The sequence below is a fragment of the Sebastes fasciatus genome, chromosome 17 (genome assembly GCF_043250625.1).
Source record: "Sebastes fasciatus isolate fSebFas1 chromosome 17, fSebFas1.pri, whole genome shotgun sequence".
Lineage (NCBI taxonomy): Eukaryota > Metazoa > Chordata > Actinopteri > Perciformes > Sebastidae > Sebastes > Sebastes fasciatus.
In genome coordinates this window covers 19,755,854-19,779,927 of record NC_133811.1, presented here as the reverse complement: position 1 = coordinate 19,779,927, position 24,074 = coordinate 19,755,854, and the positions used below count along the sequence as shown (strand labels likewise).

General features: G+C 40.8%; 2 protein-coding genes across 2 annotated transcripts in view; both read left to right on the top strand.

Annotated features, from left to right (window-relative positions):
* The window catches only part of LOC141754781 (type-4 ice-structuring protein LS-12-like), a 409,136-nt gene that overhangs the window by 136,699 nt on the left and 248,363 nt on the right, over nucleotides 1-24,074 (top strand). The gene's annotated exons all lie outside the window — the stretch shown is intronic.
* Nucleotides 4,307-24,074, top strand: part of tshz1 (teashirt zinc finger homeobox 1) — a 33,810-nt gene continuing 14,042 nt past the window's right edge. Inside the window, exons 1-2 of the mRNA XM_074613575.1 lie at nucleotides 4,307-4,767; nucleotides 4,905-5,530. Of these exons, the coding sequence (XP_074469676.1) occupies nucleotides 5,491-5,530 (40 nt within the window). The 5' untranslated portion in view covers nucleotides 4,307-4,767; nucleotides 4,905-5,490. The remainder of the gene's footprint in view (nucleotides 4,768-4,904; nucleotides 5,531-24,074) is intronic.

Below are 24,074 nucleotides of genomic sequence, written 5' to 3'. Positions count from 1 at the left end.
CGTCCGGCCGCTGCTGTGGCAGATCTCTACACAACTAACGTTAAAATAGAAAAGAAGAGGTTCGTCAAGAAGCACGAGACGTTAAACACCACGTTAGTAGTTGCACGCCAAACCTTTTGACATCAGAGGTTTAAGGCTGCAAAATGGTTCGCCACAGGCCAAAATCTGCAATACAGCGTTAATTATTTACGAGTATTAAGAGGTGGGCGTTAAATTCTTGGTTTATGTCATGATTATTTTTGGTGATATGTTTTGCAAAATAATTAAAAAATATATCCTTAAATTTAAACTGAAATGCATCAATTTCATCGAATAAAACGTGTTGACAAATGAAAATAACAAAGGATCATATTCATACAGTAATCTCTATGAAAACTTATCTTTACTGTGTATCAAACAGTTCCACTAAAACTGGTTTTCTGGTGTCAAACAAGGACGACAACTGAATTAAATCACGGTACAGTGTGTGGCTCCGACACACATTTTACATAATTTTAGTGCAGAATAAATTCTTTTGTGGCAGTGATGATGATGATAAAACTATGGGAGGAGAAGGATAGAGATAATAGTGATAATGATGAAGCATAGAGAAGACAGAATAGGATGAAAGAATGTCATATTTGCAGTGGTGGTGGTTGTGGACATTTTTAAAGTGGCCTATTTTTTTGTGTCACATGTTTGACCAGCAAGCATTTGTTTGTTTTTTTAACTGCTCATTGGATTTTTCAAATAATTTTCCAGATTTAATAAGTGGCATACAGAAAAAAATATAGCTCAGTAGGATTGTTTATTCTGTGAGTTCATGTGAAAATGTATATTTGACACATACATATCATCAATGATATTTCTCACTCACTATAAGACGTATTATTTGATCACATTTATATGAGTAAATGTATATCAATGGCATATCATTCTTAATATTTTTTTTTTATTCCTTTATGGTAACCCCACTGTGTTATTCAAATTTACAGAATTTACATTTTTATTAAAAAGTATATTTTTCATGATTTGGTCATTTGTGAGTTTAAGCAACTTTTTCAAACGAGGTCCCTCACCTCATTTGACAACCTGCAGAGCTCCTTTTGCAGTACGACCCAGTAGATCGTATAAACAGCTCCTCTCTTTGTAGACGGTCACGTCAGACCTAGAGAAAAAACAGACAAGAGACAAAAGAAAGAGGAGAATAATGTATGTAAAATATACATGACGACTACATGGATGTTCTCGCCCGCTCTGAGGGAGGTATCGTCACACAGAAGAGAAGGAAACAGGATGACATGTCATCACGCTGTCACTGTGCCGCAGTATGTGGGAGAGGGGCTTCATGTATACAAGTTGGGGGGGTGGTGGGAAACAACTGTTTGTGCAATGGGGTTTTGTCATACATGCACATGGACACGGGTGGTTGAATCACGGGTAGTGGAATTACTGTAGCAAGCAATTTGGATCATGATGTCCTGATCGTGTGTGGCTTTCTGTTTTGAAAAAATATATCTGAAGTCACCGTACATGGAACACATTATACATATTAGGTCATAGGTCATAAAGAGAGTATTGCAAATTCACAAACGTGTTTTTTTTTTTATCTCGTCTGTAGAGTTTAATATCTGTGACTTTCAGGGAGGAGCAGTGCAATTTGGTGGAAATTCTTTTGAAATAAAACCCCACACAAAAAACACGAGTTGACACTGAAGTAAAATGTTTGTACTTTCACATTAGTTGTATATATGCCGTCTAAAGAGACGAGGGAAAAGAAGAAAAGAGAAAAAACCTGAATTAAAACAAGCAAGATATTATGAAAGAAATGCAGAACAAAGACAATTTGATCATAATAACAGAAAACGTTTCATCATTTTAACATGAAAATGTGAGCGTGCTCTCATTCTGACTAAGTCCTGCTCGTGTACAGACATTTCAGTGCAGAGATGGTTCCTACCCCTTCGCCTCTTGAACCACATGTCCCCCCCTGCTGGCCCAGGATCACATCCTGCACAAGCTTCACTGCTGCATGGGATTCCTCTACTGCATCTCTGCTCCATAAAAACATGCAACCTTTCAACAATACCTCACTTACAGTACCAAACTAACACCAAAACATAAAAGTGACTATGTCAATATAGTGTAGCTTTTATTGTATATTATGACAAAAGGTGGGTTCATTTTATTCTCAGTTTTTTAGTCACTGACCTCAACATTTTCCTGAATAAAAAATCTTATATTAATGAGCACTGAATGTTGAAAATAGTTTATAAGCCAATTATTTTATTTATTTATTTATTTAATATATAGATATATATATTAACCTCACTCAGAGGCTGTGATCCCTGATGTAATTACAACCAACCTTTAATGTTTTTGTTACATAGTGTATGAGGTATACTGCAGTATAACACAGTCACGCTGGATTAGAAAGGCAAATTCAAGCATTTTACTTTACAAATATTCAACAACAACATTCATAATTATATTTAAGTGAGCCAGCATAGGCTACAAAATAAGGCATCAAAATTAAATCTTGTTTTTCATCTTAACATATGAGCAGGTTTTCAATGTGATGTGTGTTTTAAAATGGTAAGAAATTAATCTTAAAGGTGTTCAATTTGAATAAATGTGTGCAAAGCATCTTCAAGACATGGAACAATAACTAGTGATCTGCACAGCTCTCCTGTCTGTCTGTCTGTCTGTCTGTCTGTCTGCCTGCAGATGGAATATTAGTGACGTAAGTGGGCTCCATCAATCAGCATGCAGGCTGCTCTGACAGACAGGGACAGACAGATGTTGGGGCGGTACTTGCTATTTCTTTTTTACCACATAATAGGCGACCTCAGACATCCTCTCTGCGCAGACAATCTGCTTTTTGCAGACAGGCAGCAGTGGCTCAATAAAAACACCGTGCGTAAAGATGTTGTGAGGAGCTCCATGGCTGTGCGTAAATGATGAGGAGGAGACACCCAACACCACTGTTTATTACCTGTTCACACTGAGAAAGAGTATAGACAGAAACTCACCAGAATCAGGACGTGTTTGAAGACAGTTTGTAATCCTTGTTTCTTGTAAAGGATCCGATGTAGCTGGATGAATAACGTCCCTTAAAGTGGCCACAGATGAAGGAAGATGCGCATGATGCCATCCAAGTTATGATTCTATCACTCAGTAATAAAAAACAAACTTTACACTTTGTTCCCTTCTCCTCTTCTTCTTCCTCTCCATCCTCTCCAGCAGTAAATCACGCTGTCTCATTTTGAGATAAACATTAGCCCACTTGTGTGCCCTTTTATAAACACTTTATGGTGGATAATAGTTATAGGACGGAGTATGGAGGCTGTTAATGGAGCCTCTTGTGGATTCAGAGCCCCTCCCTCTTCACCACCACAAGCCTCGCTTTAAAAAGGTGTAACGAATCGATCCGCAGCCTCCTTTGTCCCACTAAAGAGGTCACCGAAAATCTCCACATTTTTAAAGCAAACTTTGGAGCAGAGCTCTGCGAGACACTGCACACTTAAAACACTGTCTGAACACGTGAAAAAATCAGATTTTTCTTACATTTTGTGCCTGAATGAGATAAAAAAAAAAATCAGCAGTGTTATAAAATTGTTTTATTCTAAGGAAAAAAAGTGAATATAATGTAATTTGCTTATGTTGTGTTAGTTTTTTACATTTTGTGCTTGAATGAGAGAGAAAAAAATCAGCAATGTCAGAATTTTTTTTATTCTAAGGAAAAAACTTTATATAATGTAATTTGCTTATGTTGTGTTACCGTTTTTTTACATTTTGTGCCTGAATGAGATAAAAAAAAAAAAACTCTCGTAAAATTGTTTTATTCAAGGGTAAAACTTGATATAATGTAATTTTGCTTATGTTGTGTTACAGTTTTTTTTTTTTTACATTTTGCCACATGAATTATTAGTGATTGATGTTTCACGGTATATAATCCTAATAATCAGTCAGGCCTGATTTTGCTGTGCTTGTATAGCAAAGATAATCCTCCTTGTGTCGGATCAACAAAGTCTAATAGGTTTATTGATGCGATTTTATATGGAGATTTTTATTTGTATTTTGCAAAATTAAAAGGCAGTATTTGTGTTGGCCATGCTAATATTGCACCTCATAATAAACCTTCACTGGCTGTGCAATACTGTAGCAGCAGCAGTGACTATCAAACCAAACCTCATCGTGATTTTGTTTTTGTTTTTTACAAATCTCTCTCTCTCTCACACACACACTGTCAACTTTTCGAGGCAGCTCTCATTCTGTTGTTTCAGTGCTTTAAGTTTACAAATCGCCATGTTCGCCAACAGGACGCGCCTCTCTCTCCTGTATTATTCTGGTGCGCACAGATAGACTGGAGAGAAATGAAATGAAAGAAAGCCATCCCATCCCAGTGAACAATTAGAGCCTCGGATTGACAGGTGGGCTCTGTGACTGTCAGGGTGACGCTTGTTGGAGGGGTGGAGTAAAGGAGAGGCCGGAAAGGCAGCTGGATGTGTCTGTCTATCAGTGTGGAGAGCTGAGCTGTCTGAACCTGAACGCACCGCGCATCATCACCATCAGCCAAATGTGCGCACATTTCATCCACTGCGGAGAATATATCCAGAGAGGGGGACGCTTCTTTTCTTAGAATAAATAACAATAAATAAAAAAAGGCAGGAAAGAAGACAGTGTGCGGCTCACAGGGGCGGGCCGTGTTTTTTGGTGATGACTTTCTTTCTGAGGAAATTCGTCAAGTGTCCGTGTTGACAATCGGACGGACGGACAGCGTTTTCTGTGAGTATTTCATTATCCTAGGGGGTGTTTTCAGTGAGCTGCTGCGGGCTTTCTTTCTCTGTGCTGATTGACACACACACCCAGGCTATAACGTGTCACTCTTTCCTCTCTTTTTTCCTCCTGATTTCCTCCCAAAGACTGTAGTAGCGGAGGTTGGAGAACCGGAGGAGAGCTGGCACCTGGTGGACTGACGGACAGACTGACGGACGGAGAGAAACACACCAACACCACCACGCAGTTTGGACTCAAACGCAAAGAAGAGGAGCTCCGTTTTTCTTCACTTTTGTCTGAAATAGTCAACAGCGAGGGTTTGGAAAACGCAGCGAGGTGAGGAGCTCCTTCAGCTGTCCATAATATCGCTCTTCTCTCCTCGATCCGCACGTTTTTCTTCCACCGATGACTTTTTCTGCGATCGTGCAGAAGTTAAACGGACCTTTTTTGTGCTTTATAATCTTCATTTTCTCACCGGACTATACCGACTATAAAAACATGATCAGTAGAGATTAAAAACATCCACTTGCATCGATATAAAAAGAGACTTCTTCATTCACCCACCTCTGCGAGGGATCTACACTTTCATTCTAAGAAGAAGAAGAAGAAGAAGAAAGAAGTGAGGAGGAAACGCGGCTGGCTTTGATTTCCTCCTTTGGGTTTCCTCTCTCCAAGCTCGTCCGCTCATTTTGATCTCTGCATGAAAAGTCCAGCGGAAAGTCTTGCAGCAGCATGCCGAGGAGAAAGCAGCAAGCACCGCGGCGGTCAGCAGGTAAGAAGCTCCTCTACAGCGCTACAAAACAAACACAAACAAACACCCCACTCTCGTCAGCAAACAGACGCACTTTATTCTCCCATAAAAAAAAGCAAAGGGATCAGTACGCAGACAAGTTTACACAGCAGTGTATAGGCCTGATGCAATACAAGGACAGTAGAATCGACTGTATGTGCAGCATAGAGCAAACCTCTCCAAAAGCCCTATAATAAGTTTATTTCTACTAATCTATAAGGCGTGTTTTTACTGGCATTAGTATAGTTTTATCGGTGCCAATTGAGCCTCTTGTAGAAAATGAATGCACTTCAGTTTCACTGTTTTTAAAGCTGATCCTCCACTATGGTTTGCCAGCCATCCAAGTTCTCCAAAACAAAGCTCATCTTATCTCATTTTTACAGGCTAACGTGTTTGATGTTTTGGTGCCAGGGAAAGAAAAAAAAAAGGAAAGAAAAAACAAGAATTAAAGCAAAGTGTGGTATTTTCAGCCTGTGTTCCGCTCTGGGGATTGCCATCCTTGATTTGATGCTTGATTGATCGCCTGTCATGCAACCGCCTTTGATCTATTCATTCCTGATAAACATCAGTAAATCATTCACCACTGGAGACACACGCATGCGCACCAGGCAGCAGCTGGACTCCCTCAAAAGGAGGAGAACTTTTTTTTTTTTTTTGGCCCCCGCCTGAGGAGCAAAGAAAAGACAAATTGAAAGAAAAAGTTCTCAAGCGGGATAAATACTTTGCGATTAATACCCAAGGAGGGAGGGAACAAGGGGAGGAGGGTGGAGGGGTGCTGGGGCGTAGCGAGATCACAGTGGAGCATCTAGTACGGAAATAGCCCCAAAACACTGCAGGGTGAAGAGGGGAGGTTACCTCCAATGGTCACTCCAAGCTCTTGACCTGACCTCTGTGTGCATCTCTTAGAAAGAGGAAGTGTGGTCATAAAACAGGAACATTATATACATCTAAACACCAATATAACAGTGATAAAGTATGTAAAATCACTATAGGGTATCATAATAAAAATGTAAATTTAAGTAGTTTCAGGTGAGCATCTGTTACAATAAGCACATACAGAGTTAAAAGTAAAGTACTTATTTGTATTTTTCAGGAAAAAGTACACATTTTCAGAGAAATTCCACGCCACAATCTCCGTTTCAGCTCCCACATATTGCCTCTCTGACAGTCGTGCCTCCATGTTGCCGTTAACTTGACCAGACGTGAACTGTTCCGAGAGAGAATCGCATGTTTGCGTGAATCCATTTGATGTCCCTGGGCGACGTGTGTGTGATTGACATGCGTTTTTCAAATGACGGGAGAGGAAGAGGGGGGAGGAAGAAGAGGAGGGAGCCTTTGAAGTTGGCGCAGTAATGACCAAAGCCGAATAAAACAGCTGTAGAATGTTAAGCAGGCGGTGGAAATGTGAGGTTAAGCAGACTTAATCAAGGTTGTGACAGAAAGACTTTGAACTCGGTGGGGCTGTAATTTCTAATTGACGCCAGGCTTTAGTGATGGATAGAGGGGGAATTTGTTTGAAGAACAAGCCTGAAAGTGAATAGTGTCGGTTTTGTACATCCGCCACAAACACTGGTGAAATCCCCCAAAAGAGAGAATACAAAAAAAAAGAAAGTGTTTCCTGTTTTCTGGTCACTCAGCCGAGCTCTGAAGTGGCCCCATTCGTGGCTCAGCTTTTGAATATTGATTTAATTGTCTGTTTTTGTGACAGACACATACATCACAGGCAGTAATGGTCAATCCCAACTTGGCAGGCTTTGTCTCCACATTATTTCCAGCGTGTGACATATGGTCAATCCAAAAACTTTAACACCTCTACTGAAGTGTGTGTGTGTGTGTGACTGCTTCCTCTGTGAAATTGTGTACACACCTTTTAAACACAGGCTATTTTTACAATGCATTTACCAGATATTTCCACAACCTGGATTTGTCACTTTGGAGTTGCACTAAAACAAAATGTTGCATACGCTCCTCAGAGAGAGAGAAAGAGAGAGAGAGAGAGAGAGAGAGAGAGAGGTTTCAATGGCTCTTTGTATGCCATTTTAAATGGGCTCTGTTTCATCAGTCACAGTGATGATTTTAGACCCTGTAATGGCGCTGTACCCTATCTAGTTTATGACCAGTGACAATACATCAGTGTTCTTTCATTTGGAACCACATTACTGCATCTGTTAGTTTTGGCAGTTGAGTTCAGCGCAGTGCAATTTGAGCAGCAGAGACTTTTGCTGCAGTCATTTGTCGCCATTTTCCATTTTTTTCTTGTCTCCTCTCACTGAAGTGCTGTTGTGTTGTGAGGTATTTCTCACAGGACCTCGAGGCAAACAAGGCAGTAATATCGAGTAATTATGATGAGAATTAAAATGTAGCAGGAGGCGGAATTTAAAAAGACATTAATGGTATTGCGACTGCGACGTAAAGCGAGTTTTGTTTCTGTGACGAATTTCATATGTTTAACTCGTGTACCATGTTAAGACAACAACAAAGTGTACAACCGATGTTATTGTTCCAGTATTGCCTTTGATTATGTGCGATCAAAGTTGGTGCTGAAACGATTAATCGATCGACGGAAAATTAATCAGCAACAATTTTGCTAATCAATTAATTGTTTACATAATTTATCGCGCAAAAACATCTCTGGTTCTGTGCTGCTTTTCGGTACTTAATGTCATCGGAAATTTCATATTTTCGTTTTTTGGGCCGCTGGTCGGACAAAACAAACAATTTGAAAACGTTACCTTGGGGTATGGGAACTTTGAAAAGTAATTTTTCAATATCGTAACATTTTATAGACAAATCGATTAATCAAAAACAGTTCTAACCTTTTTTTTATCGCCGTTTAAAGAAAACCGCATGATATTGAATCGGGATGCCCCGATACCATTTCGGATATCGGGTCGATACTGACTCAAATAGCTGGATCGGGTATTGGTGACAATGGGGCCGATCTATTCAATTCAATTCTATGTTTATATAACTATATACATTATATACTGTAATTTTAATTCCCGTTTAAGTTTTGACCGATTTGTTGCTGCATTAAAAAGGTTTACACTTGAATTGTAATTCCTGTTAAAATTTACGATATTTTACCAAGTTGCTGGTGTAAGATTTATTATTTTCATAATAAATAACAATTCAGTTATTTTACATCTATGTATTTACTTGTTACATTTTGTTTAACAAAGTTAGGAAAACAATGTTTAAGTCAGCCCTGATGTTTCCTTACACATTAAAGAATGATCCCAGTCACTTCCACACAGTGAGGCATACAGCTTATTAATTAAACACTGGTATCGGATCGGAACTCTGTGTCGGCCGATACCCAAAGCCCAGGTATAGGTATCGGAACTAAAAAAGTCGGATCGGTGCATCCCTAGCATCGGACTGTCTGCATCAATAGCAATAGCATGTTTAAATATGGCAACATATGGTTACACCTAGATAACCAGTAATTAGTTTGTTTTGTATACAAGATATACAAAGAAGCCATAATTCTGTATTCGCCTTGATGCTGAGGTCACAGTTTTGATTGCTGTCTGGAAATTAATGGTATTGCTGCACGTCTGCTCTCGCTTATAGTTTGCCAGCCGCAGTATCTTAAATCAAACACTGTCACTCTAAGTAATGAATCTGTCAACTAATCATTCAGCACGTCAGTGTGATTACAGTGCGACACCGTGTGGAATATATTCCACGGGAGTTAAAAAGGCCTACTTGCAAAAGAATGTAATTTTTTACATTTAGTTTAACTGAGACAGAGGAAGAGGCGGGGCAAACAGTGGGTGACCAATCCACAGTGGGATGGACCAGGAAACAGCTCCATACTGTAAGAGTAGTGGATGGACATCTTTATACTCACTGTTCTTAGGTTGAATTAGGCAGGGGATCTGAAATCCACTCAGTTTCCTTTCACTCTTAGATGTTTAACTTTAGAAATATTTGATTCTGTGATAGATTCCTCTCTCCACTGACAGCAGATAGAGCAGTTTCCACTCTGACAGAATTAGTGCAGGTCATGAAGGGAGAGAAAGAAGTGACGTGCTGTGATACTGTCAAACATGACCATGTGGAAAAGATCGTAATTAGTTTTCCTTTGTCTCCTCTCTTGATAGAAACGTTAGGCAACTGGCTGGCCACTCACACACACACACACACACACACACACACACACACACACACACACACACACTGATGCCACTAATTAAAAAGTTTAGCACTCTAAACATAAATCAAGTGTTCAGGTTACAGTCAGAGATGCTGTTAATTTCTTTAATACGTATGATTCAGTGTCTCCAATAAACGGACTTCAGTGCTACGTTTTAATGATCTGTCTGTATAGCTTAGCTCAGCATGTTTAATTAAAGCGCTCTGCAACGTTTTGTCCAGATTGAAGCCACAATGAGGTACACGCCGAACGGCGCCTTGCCTTATGAGCTCCTCCGCCGACATCAGCGGCTGCCTAAACAGATCCCCCCCTGTTTACTGCCACGATCGCTACCTCAATGCAAAAGGAGGCTCTTAATTATGACTTGTGGGTGGGGGGAGAAGTTGAGCTTCCCTTCTTCCCGACGGCATCGTTAGCCGCGGTCCCTAATTATCCAGGTAGCTGACGGATCAGTGACAGGGCCCCACCGATTAATGCTTACAAATTCAGCAAGGTGTCAAGTCTGCAAGCTGCCTTGATATAATCAACTCGGTGTTAGCCACTTCTCACACAGCCACCCCCAGTTGTTCCAGTGTACGCTCAACAGCACAGGTTGCATGCAGCGTGACGTCGAAATGTGTGATTTGTTAAGTGAACACCGAGGTTATGAATGGTTGTAGTCTCAAGTCTGGATGTACCCTTATTGCTTAGTACATGAACTCTCAGTGTAAGTAGTCGTACAGCATATGCAGTACAGCAGTAGTTAAAGAATAGCAGCATATTTGATCCACTTCCATCGAATGTGAAAGATTTTCTTAATACTTTCCCTCTGATCTTTGTGGTTTAACAGCTTTTTGGTTTGTTTGACAGAACAGGAACAAAGTTCTAAGCCGAGCAGCATTAACACATTTTGTTGGTGTTGTTGTTGTTGTTACTTTGCATTGTATTTCCTCTGCAGAAATTTAGCTCACGGCACCTGTCAACTAAGAAGCCGTCGCCTTGGAACCTCGTGTTGGTTTTATCGGGATGTTTCTGATAAAGTATTTAATGACATTTGTCAGGAGTTGAAGCGGCGCTGTGAGGAAAAAAAATTATGTTATTTGAAGTGAAAAGTCTGTAGATGAGAACAGAGCATGTCGGTGTGTTTATGTGTGTGTATGTGTGTGTGTGTGTGTACTGAGTAAGACGAGTGTGTGTGTATGAATGTGAAATATTCTGATCCCGTGATAAGGCAGTGTATGTAAAGTGTCATTAACAGGTGACATTGACTGAAGGAGTCAGTGGATATATTTGCTATTCCACACTCCGCTACACCCGCCGTTTCATTTGCATGTGGTGTCGGAGCCAGTAGGCCTTCAGGAAATCAAAGACACACACACTAATGCGCACACTCGCACAACTACACTCTCTGTCCTCATCTTCGTGGAGGTTAAGTGACAAATGAAGATCGATGACTGCTCTTATGGAAAAGAGAGGGCCGGATTGAAAATATGTGGGAATTAGGCTCGCCAGCGGGGTGACGATGTAAAGGCATTCAGCGCCGCAGCCGCGAGGTAAAACTATCCCGGAGCTTAATGAGGTTCAGAGGAAGCAGGAAAACCTGGGTTTTCACTCAAGCACGGCACAAGGAGCCTTGACAAAGAAATAAAGAAAACAAGGTCATTTTTTGCGGGAATAAGACTCACTAGCGTCCTCACGCTTAAACACATCCTGCATGTGGTTATTGTCTCTGATTTTCAGTGTGTCCCTGTTTCCCATTTGCAAAGATATCTTGGCTTCGAATCAAAACAGCTGCACAACAAAAGCCACAATGTACAGTGGGGATGTAACCGTGGTTTAGGGCACCGGTTGCTGATTATTGTGAAGCATACACACAAAGCGTTGCTGCTGGTTGAGTGAAATAGTCGGTTGGGTGAAAGGAGAAGAGGGTTATATCACAGGCTGGGTTTATAAAATACATTCTATATACGAACTGAAAATGTATCCAACACAAACATGGATTTCACAAAGCATATGTGACTGTGCCTTCATCCTGGCCATCAGGATTTATGGATAGGGCAACAACTAACAGTTATTTCCATTATCAATTAATCTGCAAATTGTTATCTTGATTAATTGATAATCGTTATGTCCATAGAATGTCAGAAAATAGTGAAAAATGCTTTTAATTATTTAATTTCACAAATGTCTTTTTTTGTATATCTACATGTATGACGATAAAAGGAATCAAATCCTCACATTTTAGAGGCTGAAAACAACAAATGTTTGCCATCTTTGCTTAAAAAACAAAAAAAACGATTATCCGATTATCAAAATAATTAACAATTAATTTTTTGATGATCGACTAATCGAGTTTTCTGTTAATAATTGCACTATTTAGACATTTAGACTTTTTTTTCCTGCTTGTTAAATGTACAGTGTGTAGGATTTGGCGGCATCTAGTGGTGTGGTTGCAGATTGCAACCAACTGAGTACCCCTCTGTTCTCTCCTCCCTTTCCAAGACTACGTAACGTGAGCCACTGAGTGTAAAACCGTGGTATCGCCATTCGCCTCGCTCAGAGGCCGTCCTTACCATAATAACACTACTTTAGGAGTAACGGAAGTCAGATGTCGGCTGGCAGTACCACGGTTTTACACTCTGCGGCTCACGTTACCACAGTTTCACAAGCGTGTCGGAGAACTACACAACGATTCTTGGTTTCAGGTGATTATACACTAATGAAAACATAGTTATGAATATTATATTCCATTTCCGCTAATAGATCCCCCAAAATACTACACACTGGCCCTTTAAGAAAGTGAGAGTTCCAGTTATTAGACTCAACTTTGGGCAACTGAAGCTTTGCTTGAAGCTGCACACGTTGTAATATCCTCACTGGTTCTGTAGGCTCTAGCAAAGCAGTAAAGGATTGTTGGCAATCAGACAACCAAAGTGGGCCAGCTGCATTTGCTCCTTCTTCTTCACACAAACATGTATCCGACAGTTTCTGTGATAATTCAAGCTGTTTAAAAATCAGATAAAGGAAGACAAAGGGAGTTAGGCTAAGTGTGGAAAGAGGGAAAGAAAGATGCAGAAAAGATTAATGGGAAGTGATGATTTAAGGCAAGAAGACGGGAGGTCCGGGGTACACTCAGAGGTCAGTGTGTGTGCTCAGGGGAGCCTCCAGTCTACAGTGTGTTTTCTGTTGTTTTCCCATGTTCCCTTTGCAACACAGCGGTCTTGCTTGTGTGTCTGTCATCTAAGTACTTTAGTATAAATGCACTTTATGTTTTCAGTCATCAATCCCAGTGTAATGTTACACCAGTGTATCTGTCTGTATTGTGTGTGTCCTTGCATGATTGATGCTCTGTACGCCAGACAGACGCCGCTATTGGAGAGACAGAGTTTGCTGCTGTGATCTAATTTGTCCAAAAAACAAAAATACTCTGCTCTGATTCGGTTACTTGTTTTCTGCATTTTGCCCGGGTGATCTCAGAAATTACTCGGCATTGCTTTTTCTTTTTTCTTGTTTTGTAGTGCTACACTTGATGTATTAGAAATTTCCACAGAGGCGGCGCCTTGTTGCAGTAATCGTGGTGATCATGCTAGAGATAAAGGCTGGAGATACATGGCCACCATAGCAGGCGCAGTGAGGTTTAAATTACTCTCCGTACTCCTTTTTTTATTGAATCTCTTGCTCCCTCGTATTGCTGATACTTGAGTCAAGAGCTCAGCCGGTTAAGCTAAGACTGAAAAAGTGTCTTTGATCCACAAAGTAAACATTAAAAACCTGTGTTGGAGGTGAGTGAGTTGCCACCGGAGGCCCTGTACGACCCAGCCCTGCTTCTGTTAACCAGCCTTGAACATCTGGGTTGAAGTGGGGTGGGTACGAGGGGAAGAAGACAACAGAGGGAGAGAAAGACGGGCTGTGAAGAAAAGGTATTAAAAGTGACAGATGAACAGGACTTGGGCAGACGTTCTCCTGCAGCAGCTGTGACTGCTGCCATCGCTCTGACAGGTGTCAATTAAGAATTACTGCCGAGGCCCTGTAGTCATTTCATCCTGCCCAGCTGTCTGTCTGTGTGCCTTTTGGAGAAATAACACTTTACCCTTGTCACTGCTTTAGCGCTTAGCCGCGGTCGCCCCAGAAAATGAGAGCATGGCGGGCACACTAATCGATAACCAGTGTATTAGCAATTATTTTGCCCATTGATTTACGGTGGGGCAGCGACTCCCATCGTGTTATTAGCCGCTGATTACATGCGCCTGTGCTGTGCTGCAGACACGCACGCCAACGCCACACTAGCTTTTGCTGTTGCCAGGTAGATGTATTTTATCCCTAGAGCTAATGTAGATGTAGAGGCAAAAAGAAACACATATTTCCATCTTGATTGTCAAAGTTTAGTCCTTGAACTTGTCTCCAGATGATGAAGAGCAGTTTAATTTAATTGTCTTTATGGGACAATTAAATTATAACAAGTCTGGTTACAGAAACCACTTACACTACTGAATCGTCATGTGACTGCCACAGTATTACACGATTTAGCTCTCAGTCGTATCTCAAAATGAAACAATCACTCAGGTGTAGCTCTCTGGCTGCAAGTATGTGTAATTCATGTTTTCTAGTATGAGGATTTGAAGCACTTTGTTCTTGTATGCACCTTATTGGCTTCCCATAATTCCAACAAAAGGAACTTGCAATGTTAGAATTGTCACCTCATGGGTTAAAGATAACTTCATAGGCCCTCAAGTAAAAGAACACATAATGTTTTAGCTACTCGTGCAACAATCCAATCCGTATTGGGACCTACTGTACTGACCTAAATAAGCAGATTAGTTATCGGCTAGACGTGACAGATCCACATTAAACAGTTTCCTCATTAATGGTATCAGGAGAGAAAAAGTTGGATCATTGCATTCCTAGTTTTAGCAATTTAAACTTTCCATTTACTTTTCATTTTTTTAAATGTTCTGTATACAATATCCAGAGCATTAATAAAGCAGCAAACAACTATTTGCTATGTAAAGAAATAGAGGAGTAATGTCTACCTGAGCAGAGAATGAAGTCACTCTCCCTCTGCTCTGCACTGCGCTTATACTGCGGTTACAGCTGATAACTACGTCCGTACCGACGGCGTCGTTGCAGAAGCGTAGCACCCACTCCGGTCCCCCCCACAGGTAAACACCATTAGCTCTGTCAGCACTGTTGCTGTTGTTAGTGCTGTTACCACCGTTAGCTACGAGCGACCAGCTCAGCCGTCTCCATGTTGAGAGCCGTGCGGAGGCAATAGATATGCTCTGAATTTCATATTAAGCACCTTTAACTTATAGCTAACGGATTGGAAAGTTCTTGCTGATTTCAAAAGGGGCTAACAATATCTAGGATTTGCAGGAAAGCTTGAAACAATTGTAGAAACTGTCTAGTGAAGTAATTTCAAGGCTCTAACTACTGCAGTACCTTTTGGCTGAATTTTGTATCTCAGCAGAAATTCCATTAAAGTTCAGAAAAGGGAAAATGAAAACTTTGTAATGGAGAGTTGCATCAATTCTTCACGCCAGACTATAAAGCAACCCTAAAAAGGCTGGAGGCTTACAAATAGAATTAGTGTATTTTGTTTATGTTTTTTGTTTTGTGGTAGTCAAAGCAAAGGCTGGATATGGGCTTGAATATTTATGCTCATGATAGCTGTACACTGTTGGTGTTTAGAATATAATCCCCTTTTAAACATCAGGAGAACATTAACATTAATCAAACGTATGCAAACATAAGCAGCGGTAAAGTTTCTTCTTCTCTTCGTAGCTCTAAGGAGAGCTTTGGTTGAACTGCATTCAGAGCATGTTGGCAAGAACCAGAGGGCTGTATATCATGAGAAGAAAGGTTTTTGTTTTTATTACATGGATAAAAGCTGGCCTCAGCATATCCAAACAGCAGCCGGTGCAAGTGGACAAAAGTCAGGGGGCGGACATTTCTATCCCCAAAGGAGTGTTTATTTAACTGATAAGGTGGGTTGAGAAGCAATGAATATAATTTTTTTGGACACTAGTTTACTGCAGATAAGCCATCTGGGAATGGAAACAGTTAACAGATGACACTTTGTCCTTGAGAGCGGACGCTGAGGAAGGTCATGCTGCAGCCTGGTGTAGTACCACTGCCATCCTCCCCTCACCCTCTTCATCTTTATCTCAGCCTACTCCCTCTCTCTCTACTCGTTTTTTTTTTGGGGATTACTGCCCCCCTCTCTCCCTGTAAGCCTTTTCTCATCTTCCTATCTGTCATCAATCTCTATCTTACTGACTCAATTCTCCTCTACCCTGCTCACATTTTCTTTCATCTTCCTCCCTGTCTCTTGCCCTCATCTGTATCTCTCTCTCTCTCTCTCTCTCTCTCTCTCTCTCTCTCTCTCTCTCTCTCTCTCTCTCTCTCTCTCTCTCTCTCTCTCTCTCTCTCTCTCTCTCTCTCTCTCTCTCTCTCTCTCTCTCTCTCTCTCACACCGGATGCTCAAGAGTCAGTGAGCTGGTTACAAGAACATGAACTCGACATCTGAAAGGGAGAGCGTAATATACCCTTTCGGGCCCACTGGCCTTGTTCTCATGTTTCAAGAACCTCTTTTTCCAATAGTTTGATTTCAGCGACATCCTGCAGTCACACTCGTTGTTGTAAAAATCTGATAGGTCATGGGGCACTTAAGTCTTGTCATCTTCTTTGAAGTCTAAACACATGACTGTTACATATTTTTCCAAGACACATTTCCTCTCCCATAAAACATGTTGCACAGGGAAAAGAATCAAAGCATATTTTGTGCCATTGAGTTCCGTTTGAGTCTTGCATTTTAAAAGAAACCCATTGACCACAATTTGCTCGAGGTTACACTAAGTAATCACTTAACAATCGTCGGCTTGATGGGCGGTTGAAAGGGGATATAACGTCTCTGGATCCCAGTCGATTACACAACACCACATGCTACCCCCAGAAGTTCCTCCCAAATCTTCCCTGAGCCGCCGTGTAGTCTCAGACGGTGACAATCACAGGGGGGGTATAAGCTCATCTCTGTCCCTCTAAGTCGTCTGTCTCAGAGGGAACAGCGGGAGGCCTCTTGTACGCCCAAACATCTCCTCTGTCAGTGCGTCTCTCTCGCCACTCAGTCCCCTCGCACACAGCAAACCAACTCTGTCTCAATTCACTGTCCACCTGAGCATCTGTTTCTGATCACCTGTCTCTGCCTGTCTGTTGACCCGACTGTTTACTTTTCTGTCTCCGGTCCATCTGCCTCTCCGATGGCACATGATGACAGGACCGCCACTGCATCAAACTAACCACCCTGAAAACATTTTGACATTGAATAATATTTGTATGATAATCTGCATCAACATTGACGTAAATACGATGAATGATGTCTGGTGTTGTGGAATGTAACTAAGTACATTTAGTACTGTATGTAACTAAAGTTTTGATGTACTTAACTTGAGTATTTCCGCTTTATAATGTTACTTCACTACATTTTAGAAGAAGTCATTTTTACTCCACTGCATTTATCTGACAGCTGAAGTTACAAGTTACTTAACTGGAGTCTTGTTGTCACTGTGAGGCAACCAGCAGAGACTCCAGGAAGTCACTGTGCCAGGCCAAGAAATAGTCAATACATAACCCCCAATAAAACCACACATTTCTTACACAACAAACAAGATATAACGTGTTAATTATTGAGCCTCAGAGGTGCTATTTAGTTGGATTTTTTCACCATTGAACAGAGCTGTTTCCAGACTTTATGCTAAGCTAAGCTAACCAGCTGCTGGCTGTAGCTTCACTGTATAGACATGAGAGTGGTATCGATCTTATCTAACTCTCAACAAGAAAGAGAATAAGTGCATTTCCCATAATGTTGAATTATTCATCTCAGGATTTTCATATTAAATATGTGATTAGCTAATAAAATACTATACATTGTCACAGACTGAACAATCCAACAATTTATACAGTAGTTAAAATGAGCACCACCTCGACCAGCTACACCGTTAAAATAATGCTTACACATCAGTGATAATCTATATAATAATCCATTAAATATATAGTAATATACCAATGACTGCATAATGATTAGGGTTGTGTATTGGCAAGAATCTGGCGATACTTTACGTATCATGATACAGGGGTTACTATTCAATATATTGGGATATATTGCGAAACTGTAAGCAAAGCGATGTATTGTGAATTTTTTTAATCCAATTTTAGTTAAACTGTCACAGTATAAAAAACACACTGCCATATGCATAACATTAGAGTAAAAAAGTTAACTTTTTTATGCAATCAGAACATTGGGATCTGTGTTTGCATTTATCACAGTCCCTGTAACATCAGCATCGTAGCACGACTTTTAGAGGGCACATACACTGGGAGGGTACATCTCTTTGCAAATTAAATAAAGCATTGATTATGTTAATCATTGCATATAAACTATTTATTAAAAATCAATACAGTGTTTTTGAGGATCGAAACAGTATCATTAAAACATAATATTGTGATACTCGATATTTTAGATATTTTCTTATACCTCTAATAATGAGTACTTTTATTTTTGATACTTTGAATACATTTTGCTTTTTTTGTACTTTTTTGCTGAAGTTACTTTTTGAATGCAGTACATCAACATATATTCTATATACCCATTGAACATTTTGGGTTTGTTTGTGTGCAAAATATCGTCCATGAAAGGCTTCTGGATCTCGTCTAACTGGTCCATTTATGTCCATTTAGTAGTATTTGCGTCTGCCTTCTACCGTACTTTATAGTTTGGGTACTGTTTGCTGTTTGAACTTTGTGAAGGTCTGTGTAATATATTTGTCATCTTGCTGACTAATGACAGTATATTTGGAGTATGGCCGTACATTCAAAGTCCAAGAATGGACACATTCCCAGTGTGCATGAGTCATTCCTAGGTGCGAGTGTGACATACTTATTTTTACTTAACTAATCTGTTTTTCCTCTCCATCTTCTCAGTTTGTCACTTCATTCCTTCCCTGCCTTGGCTCATAGTTGGAGCCTCGAACTTCTCTGGTTTAACAATAACTGCTGTCAGATTTAGGCAACAGAAAATGAGCGTTGAGAAAGTTATAAAGTTCATATTGAACTGCAAGTCCGACCGTAACAATATTTATATCAAACTGGACATAACCATCGGCAAGAAATATTCTTTACGTTTACCAACAGTATATTAATAATGTACAGGAGGGCTGCACATTTTTACTTATTTTTTATTTTAATTATCAATTAATCTGCCAATTATTTCCTTGAATAATTGATTAATCGTTTGGTCTAAAAAAAAAATCAAAATAGTGAAAAATTGCCATGACAACTTACTAAAACCCCAATGTGATGTCATCAAATTGCCTGTTTTGTCAGACCAACAGCCCCAAACCCAAATGTATTCAATTAGCTCTCACGAGAAGTTGCAAATCCGCACGGTTGAAAAGCAGGAACTTGGGAATGTTTGGCATTTTTTCTTCAAAACAATTTCTTACATTTGAGAGGCTTTGTACGTCATAATGCCTTTTTGATTTCCATACACATGGAACATATTAATAACACCATAAACATTAATATCCATCGTGAAAAAGGTCAGATGAATTATCTTCCATCATCATTTATGAACACAGCAGAAGTACACAAACGGATATGTTAAAGTTTAGATTCATTCATCTACACAACAAAAGAAACAAATGTGTGCAGCTTTGAGCTTGCTTGAGGGGTTCTCTGGCGTAACCAACAACCGGCTGTTTGTGATATTCAGTCTGAATGAAAACAGCTTTGTGTGCTTTATTAAAAAAACAACTTATCAGTGTGAGAAACAGGAGTGCAGCGTCCGTGTTTGTGATTAGAGTTCAGGTTGTGCGTCACAGGCCTGGGAAGGTTTTGGACCGACTGTAAAATGACAACAACACAATTAACAACCACGTTAATTTATCTAGTTACTTTATTTACACAAGAAGACCCGGACAATATCCGTAACGTTAAGTTCCTTTAGTGTGCACACACGGAGAAGCGTTTGTCAGTAGAGAGAATGTGCATGTCAGGATTGGTTAATTAAACTCAGTCTAACTAAACAAGATCAAGGAGCAGAATGGCTCGCGCTGATTAACATCAAGTTTATCGAGTTCAGTCAATTATCTCGTTACACTCTCTCCTCCAGTAACTTCATCACGGTCTATAGCAGTCAGAGAGAGGCGAGGATACTCTAAATTCCAATTTTCTAAATAATTGTGTGCATCAATGCTGAATTGTTTAGAAATGGTGTTTTCTCACCCTGTTTATAGCAATCCGCATTAACCCATTTGTGCCCAAAGACTATATTTAGTATGATAAGGAAAAATGAGACAACATTTGTTCTGATTGGTAAAAAGTTCTGAAATTTGGTACGGACATACTTTGGGCTAACAGTACAACTTTGAAATTTTTAGATCACATGAAAAATCACACTATTATTAATATTCAAAGTCAGATTTCTTTTAAAAAATAAGGAAAAACACTCACATTGTGTTTGTTTCTTAGATGTTTTCCATATGAAATATTTTGTTTACATTGCATACCTGTGCATATCTATGATATTTAACTTGTTATGAGTTCATAGATACCAAATATTTGATTGTGCTCCTTGTAGTTTCTGAGATACAGCCATTTTGTTATCATTAGGACTTTCAATTGATTAAAATATTTAATTGCGATTAATCTCATGATGGTCTATAGCTCATCAAAAAAATGTATCTGCTCAAAATGTACCTTTAAAGGGAGATTTTTCAAGTATTTAATACTCTTATCAACATGGGAGTGGGCACATATGCTTGCTTTATCGAAATGTATGTATATATTTATTATTGGAAATCAATTAACAACACAAAACAATGACAAATATTGTCCAGAAACCCTCACAGGTACTGCATTCAGCATAAAAAATATGCTCAAATCATAACATGTCAAACTGCAGCCCAACAGGCAACAACAGCTGTCAGTGTGTCAGTGTGCTGACTTGATTATGACTTGCCCCAAACTGCATGTGATTTTCATAAAGTGGGCATGTCTGTAAAGGGGAGACCAATTTTCATTCACATATCTTAAGGTCAGAGGTCAAGGGACCCCTTTGAAAATGGTCATGACGGTTTTTCCTCGCCAAAATTTAGCGTAAGTTTGGAGCGTTATTTAACCTCATTCGTGACCAGCTAGTATGACATGGTTGGTACCAATGGATTCATTACATTTTCAAGATTCATATGATGCCAGTATCTTCACTCTAGCTTTAAACTTTTGAGCCTGTCACAACCTAAAAATCACAAGTTACGCTAATGTGTTAAAGGAATTGGTGTCATTAAAACAAATTTGCGTTAACGCATTATTATCGCATTAACTTTGACAGCCCTAGTTATCATACTATATTTCATCTTTGGGCACGTGGGACTACTGATTTATTGCAGTCTATTGCAAAAACAATAGTCCCTAGTAAAGACTAGTAGATAGTAAAGACTATAGATATAGTATGATAAGCCAAATGGTCTGACCAATTTTGAAAATGCATTCATATTTGTGCTTAGGCAATCTCAGAGAACACTTCCACCAAAGGAAATAAAAAAATTCTATTGCAGGCAGAAATGGGTTAAATACAAAAAAGATGTTGCATGTTTTGTGCATTTTTCTCTGAGGGACAAAGTGTTACATGGTATTGCAAGGCTGCACTATAGTCGATCCAGGGCACTTAACATCTTACTTCTATTTCCAAAAAGACAAGATATGACATTGTGCTGTGAGGTTCAATTATAGAAGTTCAGAACACCTACTGCAAAAGCTTGAAAACTTGTGCGAAGCCGTTAAAAGGGCTCTCCTTGGGACAGGAAATTAACACACTCGACCGGACAGGCCTGTCTGAAGAGAAGTCGGTTAAAAAAAGACGTTTTTCACATATTCATTAAAACTATTTTAAAACTACCGTCGTCGGCCTCGCGGTGCCAGACAGTGGAGCTACTGTGGAAGCAGTGCTGATGGCACAATCCTGAGCGGGTGAGAATGTGCACCCCTCCTCTTGATATTTGGGATCTATTATGTATGGAGGAGCTGAGTGTCTACATGACCGGGGCCAGAGAGCTAGACAGGACTGAGTGAGGCTCTATTGTGTGTGTGTGTGTGTGAGGAGGGGCATAAAGGGGTGAAAAAAAGAGGAGAAAAAGAGTGACAGCAGACAAAAAAGAACCAGGGAGGAAAGAGGAGGGGGCGACGGAGGGAGGGAGGGATGAGGGAGTGGAAAAAGAGGAGGCAAAGCAACAGAGGAGTGAAAGAGAAATGACTTGAGGGGTTGAGGGATGGAGAGAGAGGTGAATAAAGCGAGAGAGAAAAGTATCAAGGCAATGGAGAAGAAAAAAGAGAGAGAGAAAGAGTGAAAGCAGTTGGATAGTGGAGGAGAGAGAGGGGAGGATGTCACCCATGGCTGCCACTCATCACTCACAGCTTAATGACGCTGTTTTTTTTCCTTCTCCCGCTTCTTTTCCGTGGGAGAGGAGGAGGGGAGGGAGTCCGGCCCAATCAAACTGGGTCATACAGAGTTCACAACCTCCAGGTGGGACTGTCCTCCACCAGGGAAATGTGCGTGTGTGGTGTGTGTAGCTGTAAGGGCCGTCTGGACGCGGAGATAGTTTAGTGTCGAGGACGTTTTGAGAAATTCTTACACAATCTGGCGAGGTATTGCGATGAGAGACACTTCTGTAAACACGGTTACGGTTTTTGTTTTGCCTGCGTGTCAGCCATTTTATGTTGGTTAAGGTGCAAATGCCTTGTCCAAAGTTTGTGTTCATGTGTTTACACGTGTGTACGTTTGAAGCATGTGTGTTTACGTGTGTGTACGCGCGTGTTTGTTTTCAAGGAAACCACTCCGGCTGTCTGTTGCCTCCTTCTGGGATTGGCTTGATTCCTATTGGAGTTTTGATTCAGCTTGTGTTTGTGTGTGTGTGCGTATGTGTGTGTATGTGTGGTGTGTGTGTGTGTGTGTGTGTGTGTGTGTGCTCAGCTCCACTTGTCCTCTCACTCAGTCCCGTTTCTGGGAAGCATCAGCCGTTTAAAACTCAAACGGCAGGATTTTATCCCCTCGCTCTCCTCCTCGCACCAAATTTGGGGAACAGCTGGGGCGGCCATGACGATGATTTGTCTCCCTCTGCCCGTCCGCCTGACAGGTTGAGAGCATGCACACACACACACGAGTACACACACACACACACACTCACTAATAGGCACATACACGCACACAATTAAACATGCACTCAGTATCGCAGACAGACAGGCACAAACACACAGACACATACCCCTTATAAGAGGCCATGTTCTCAGGGCGCTGCCAAAACACTCTGATTTCCTTTAGCCCGGGCGGCCATACATCAGCTCGGGGCCTCCCAGCCCGGATGGCAGGGGCTGACAGAATGACATGTGTCATTTATCAAACGAGGGGCGCCAGGCCTCAGGAAAAGAACAGACCGCCGCGTGACAAAGCCCCCCGAGAGCTCTCCTCCACTCGCAACGAGGGGAGTGTGTCATGGGATAGACACTGACAAATCTGCGGAGATAGAACACACATGGATACACGCTGACACCAACACACAAGCAGAGGAAACACACACTGAGAGGCACTTCCAGCACAGATACAAACCCAGTGATCACTCAAGCTGCATTGTGGCTTTAAAAAGCTTTCTTTTTTTTTTTTTGCTTGTGTTTTAAAGAAAGAAAAGTCTTGTAAAACGCTCAACTAAAGCGGGAAAAAAATATATATTTTCTGGATTTTAACGTGCTGGCAGCGGACCTACAAACACACATACCCACACATACACCCACATATATGTTTCCCTCGCAGGCAGAGAAGCCGCATGCCAAAGCTTCTCCTGTTGCCAGCAGCAGGCCTGTCTGTGTGCCCGTCCTTCTTAATGAACGGTCACTGGCTGCCGAAAGGAACTCTCTTAGTTGGCAACGCCGCTCCATCTCCTTCCTTTCATATCCATGCCACCACATACTACTCACAATATCCCTCTTTTCTCCTTCATTATGTCTCCCTCCTCTTCATTCCTTCCCTTCCCTTGCCTCTACCCTCTCTCTCTCTGTCGTGATCCCCCTCCACCCCCGTTTACTCTTTCCATAGCCTGTTCATTTGTCTTCATAAGCCTAATTTATTTTCTCTGCCAGATGCAAGCTGACAGCCATCAGTCTCTCTCCCACACACACTGACGCACACACACCTGACCCCCCTGACACGCAGACGAATACACTACCGGTACGCACAAATGCACGTAGCTCTTTTCTCGCTTTTTATTCATTTACTCCGTCTCTATTACACAGCCCGTATTACCTCACACTGCTCTGAGGTCAGCTCTGTAGTCGCATACCCTC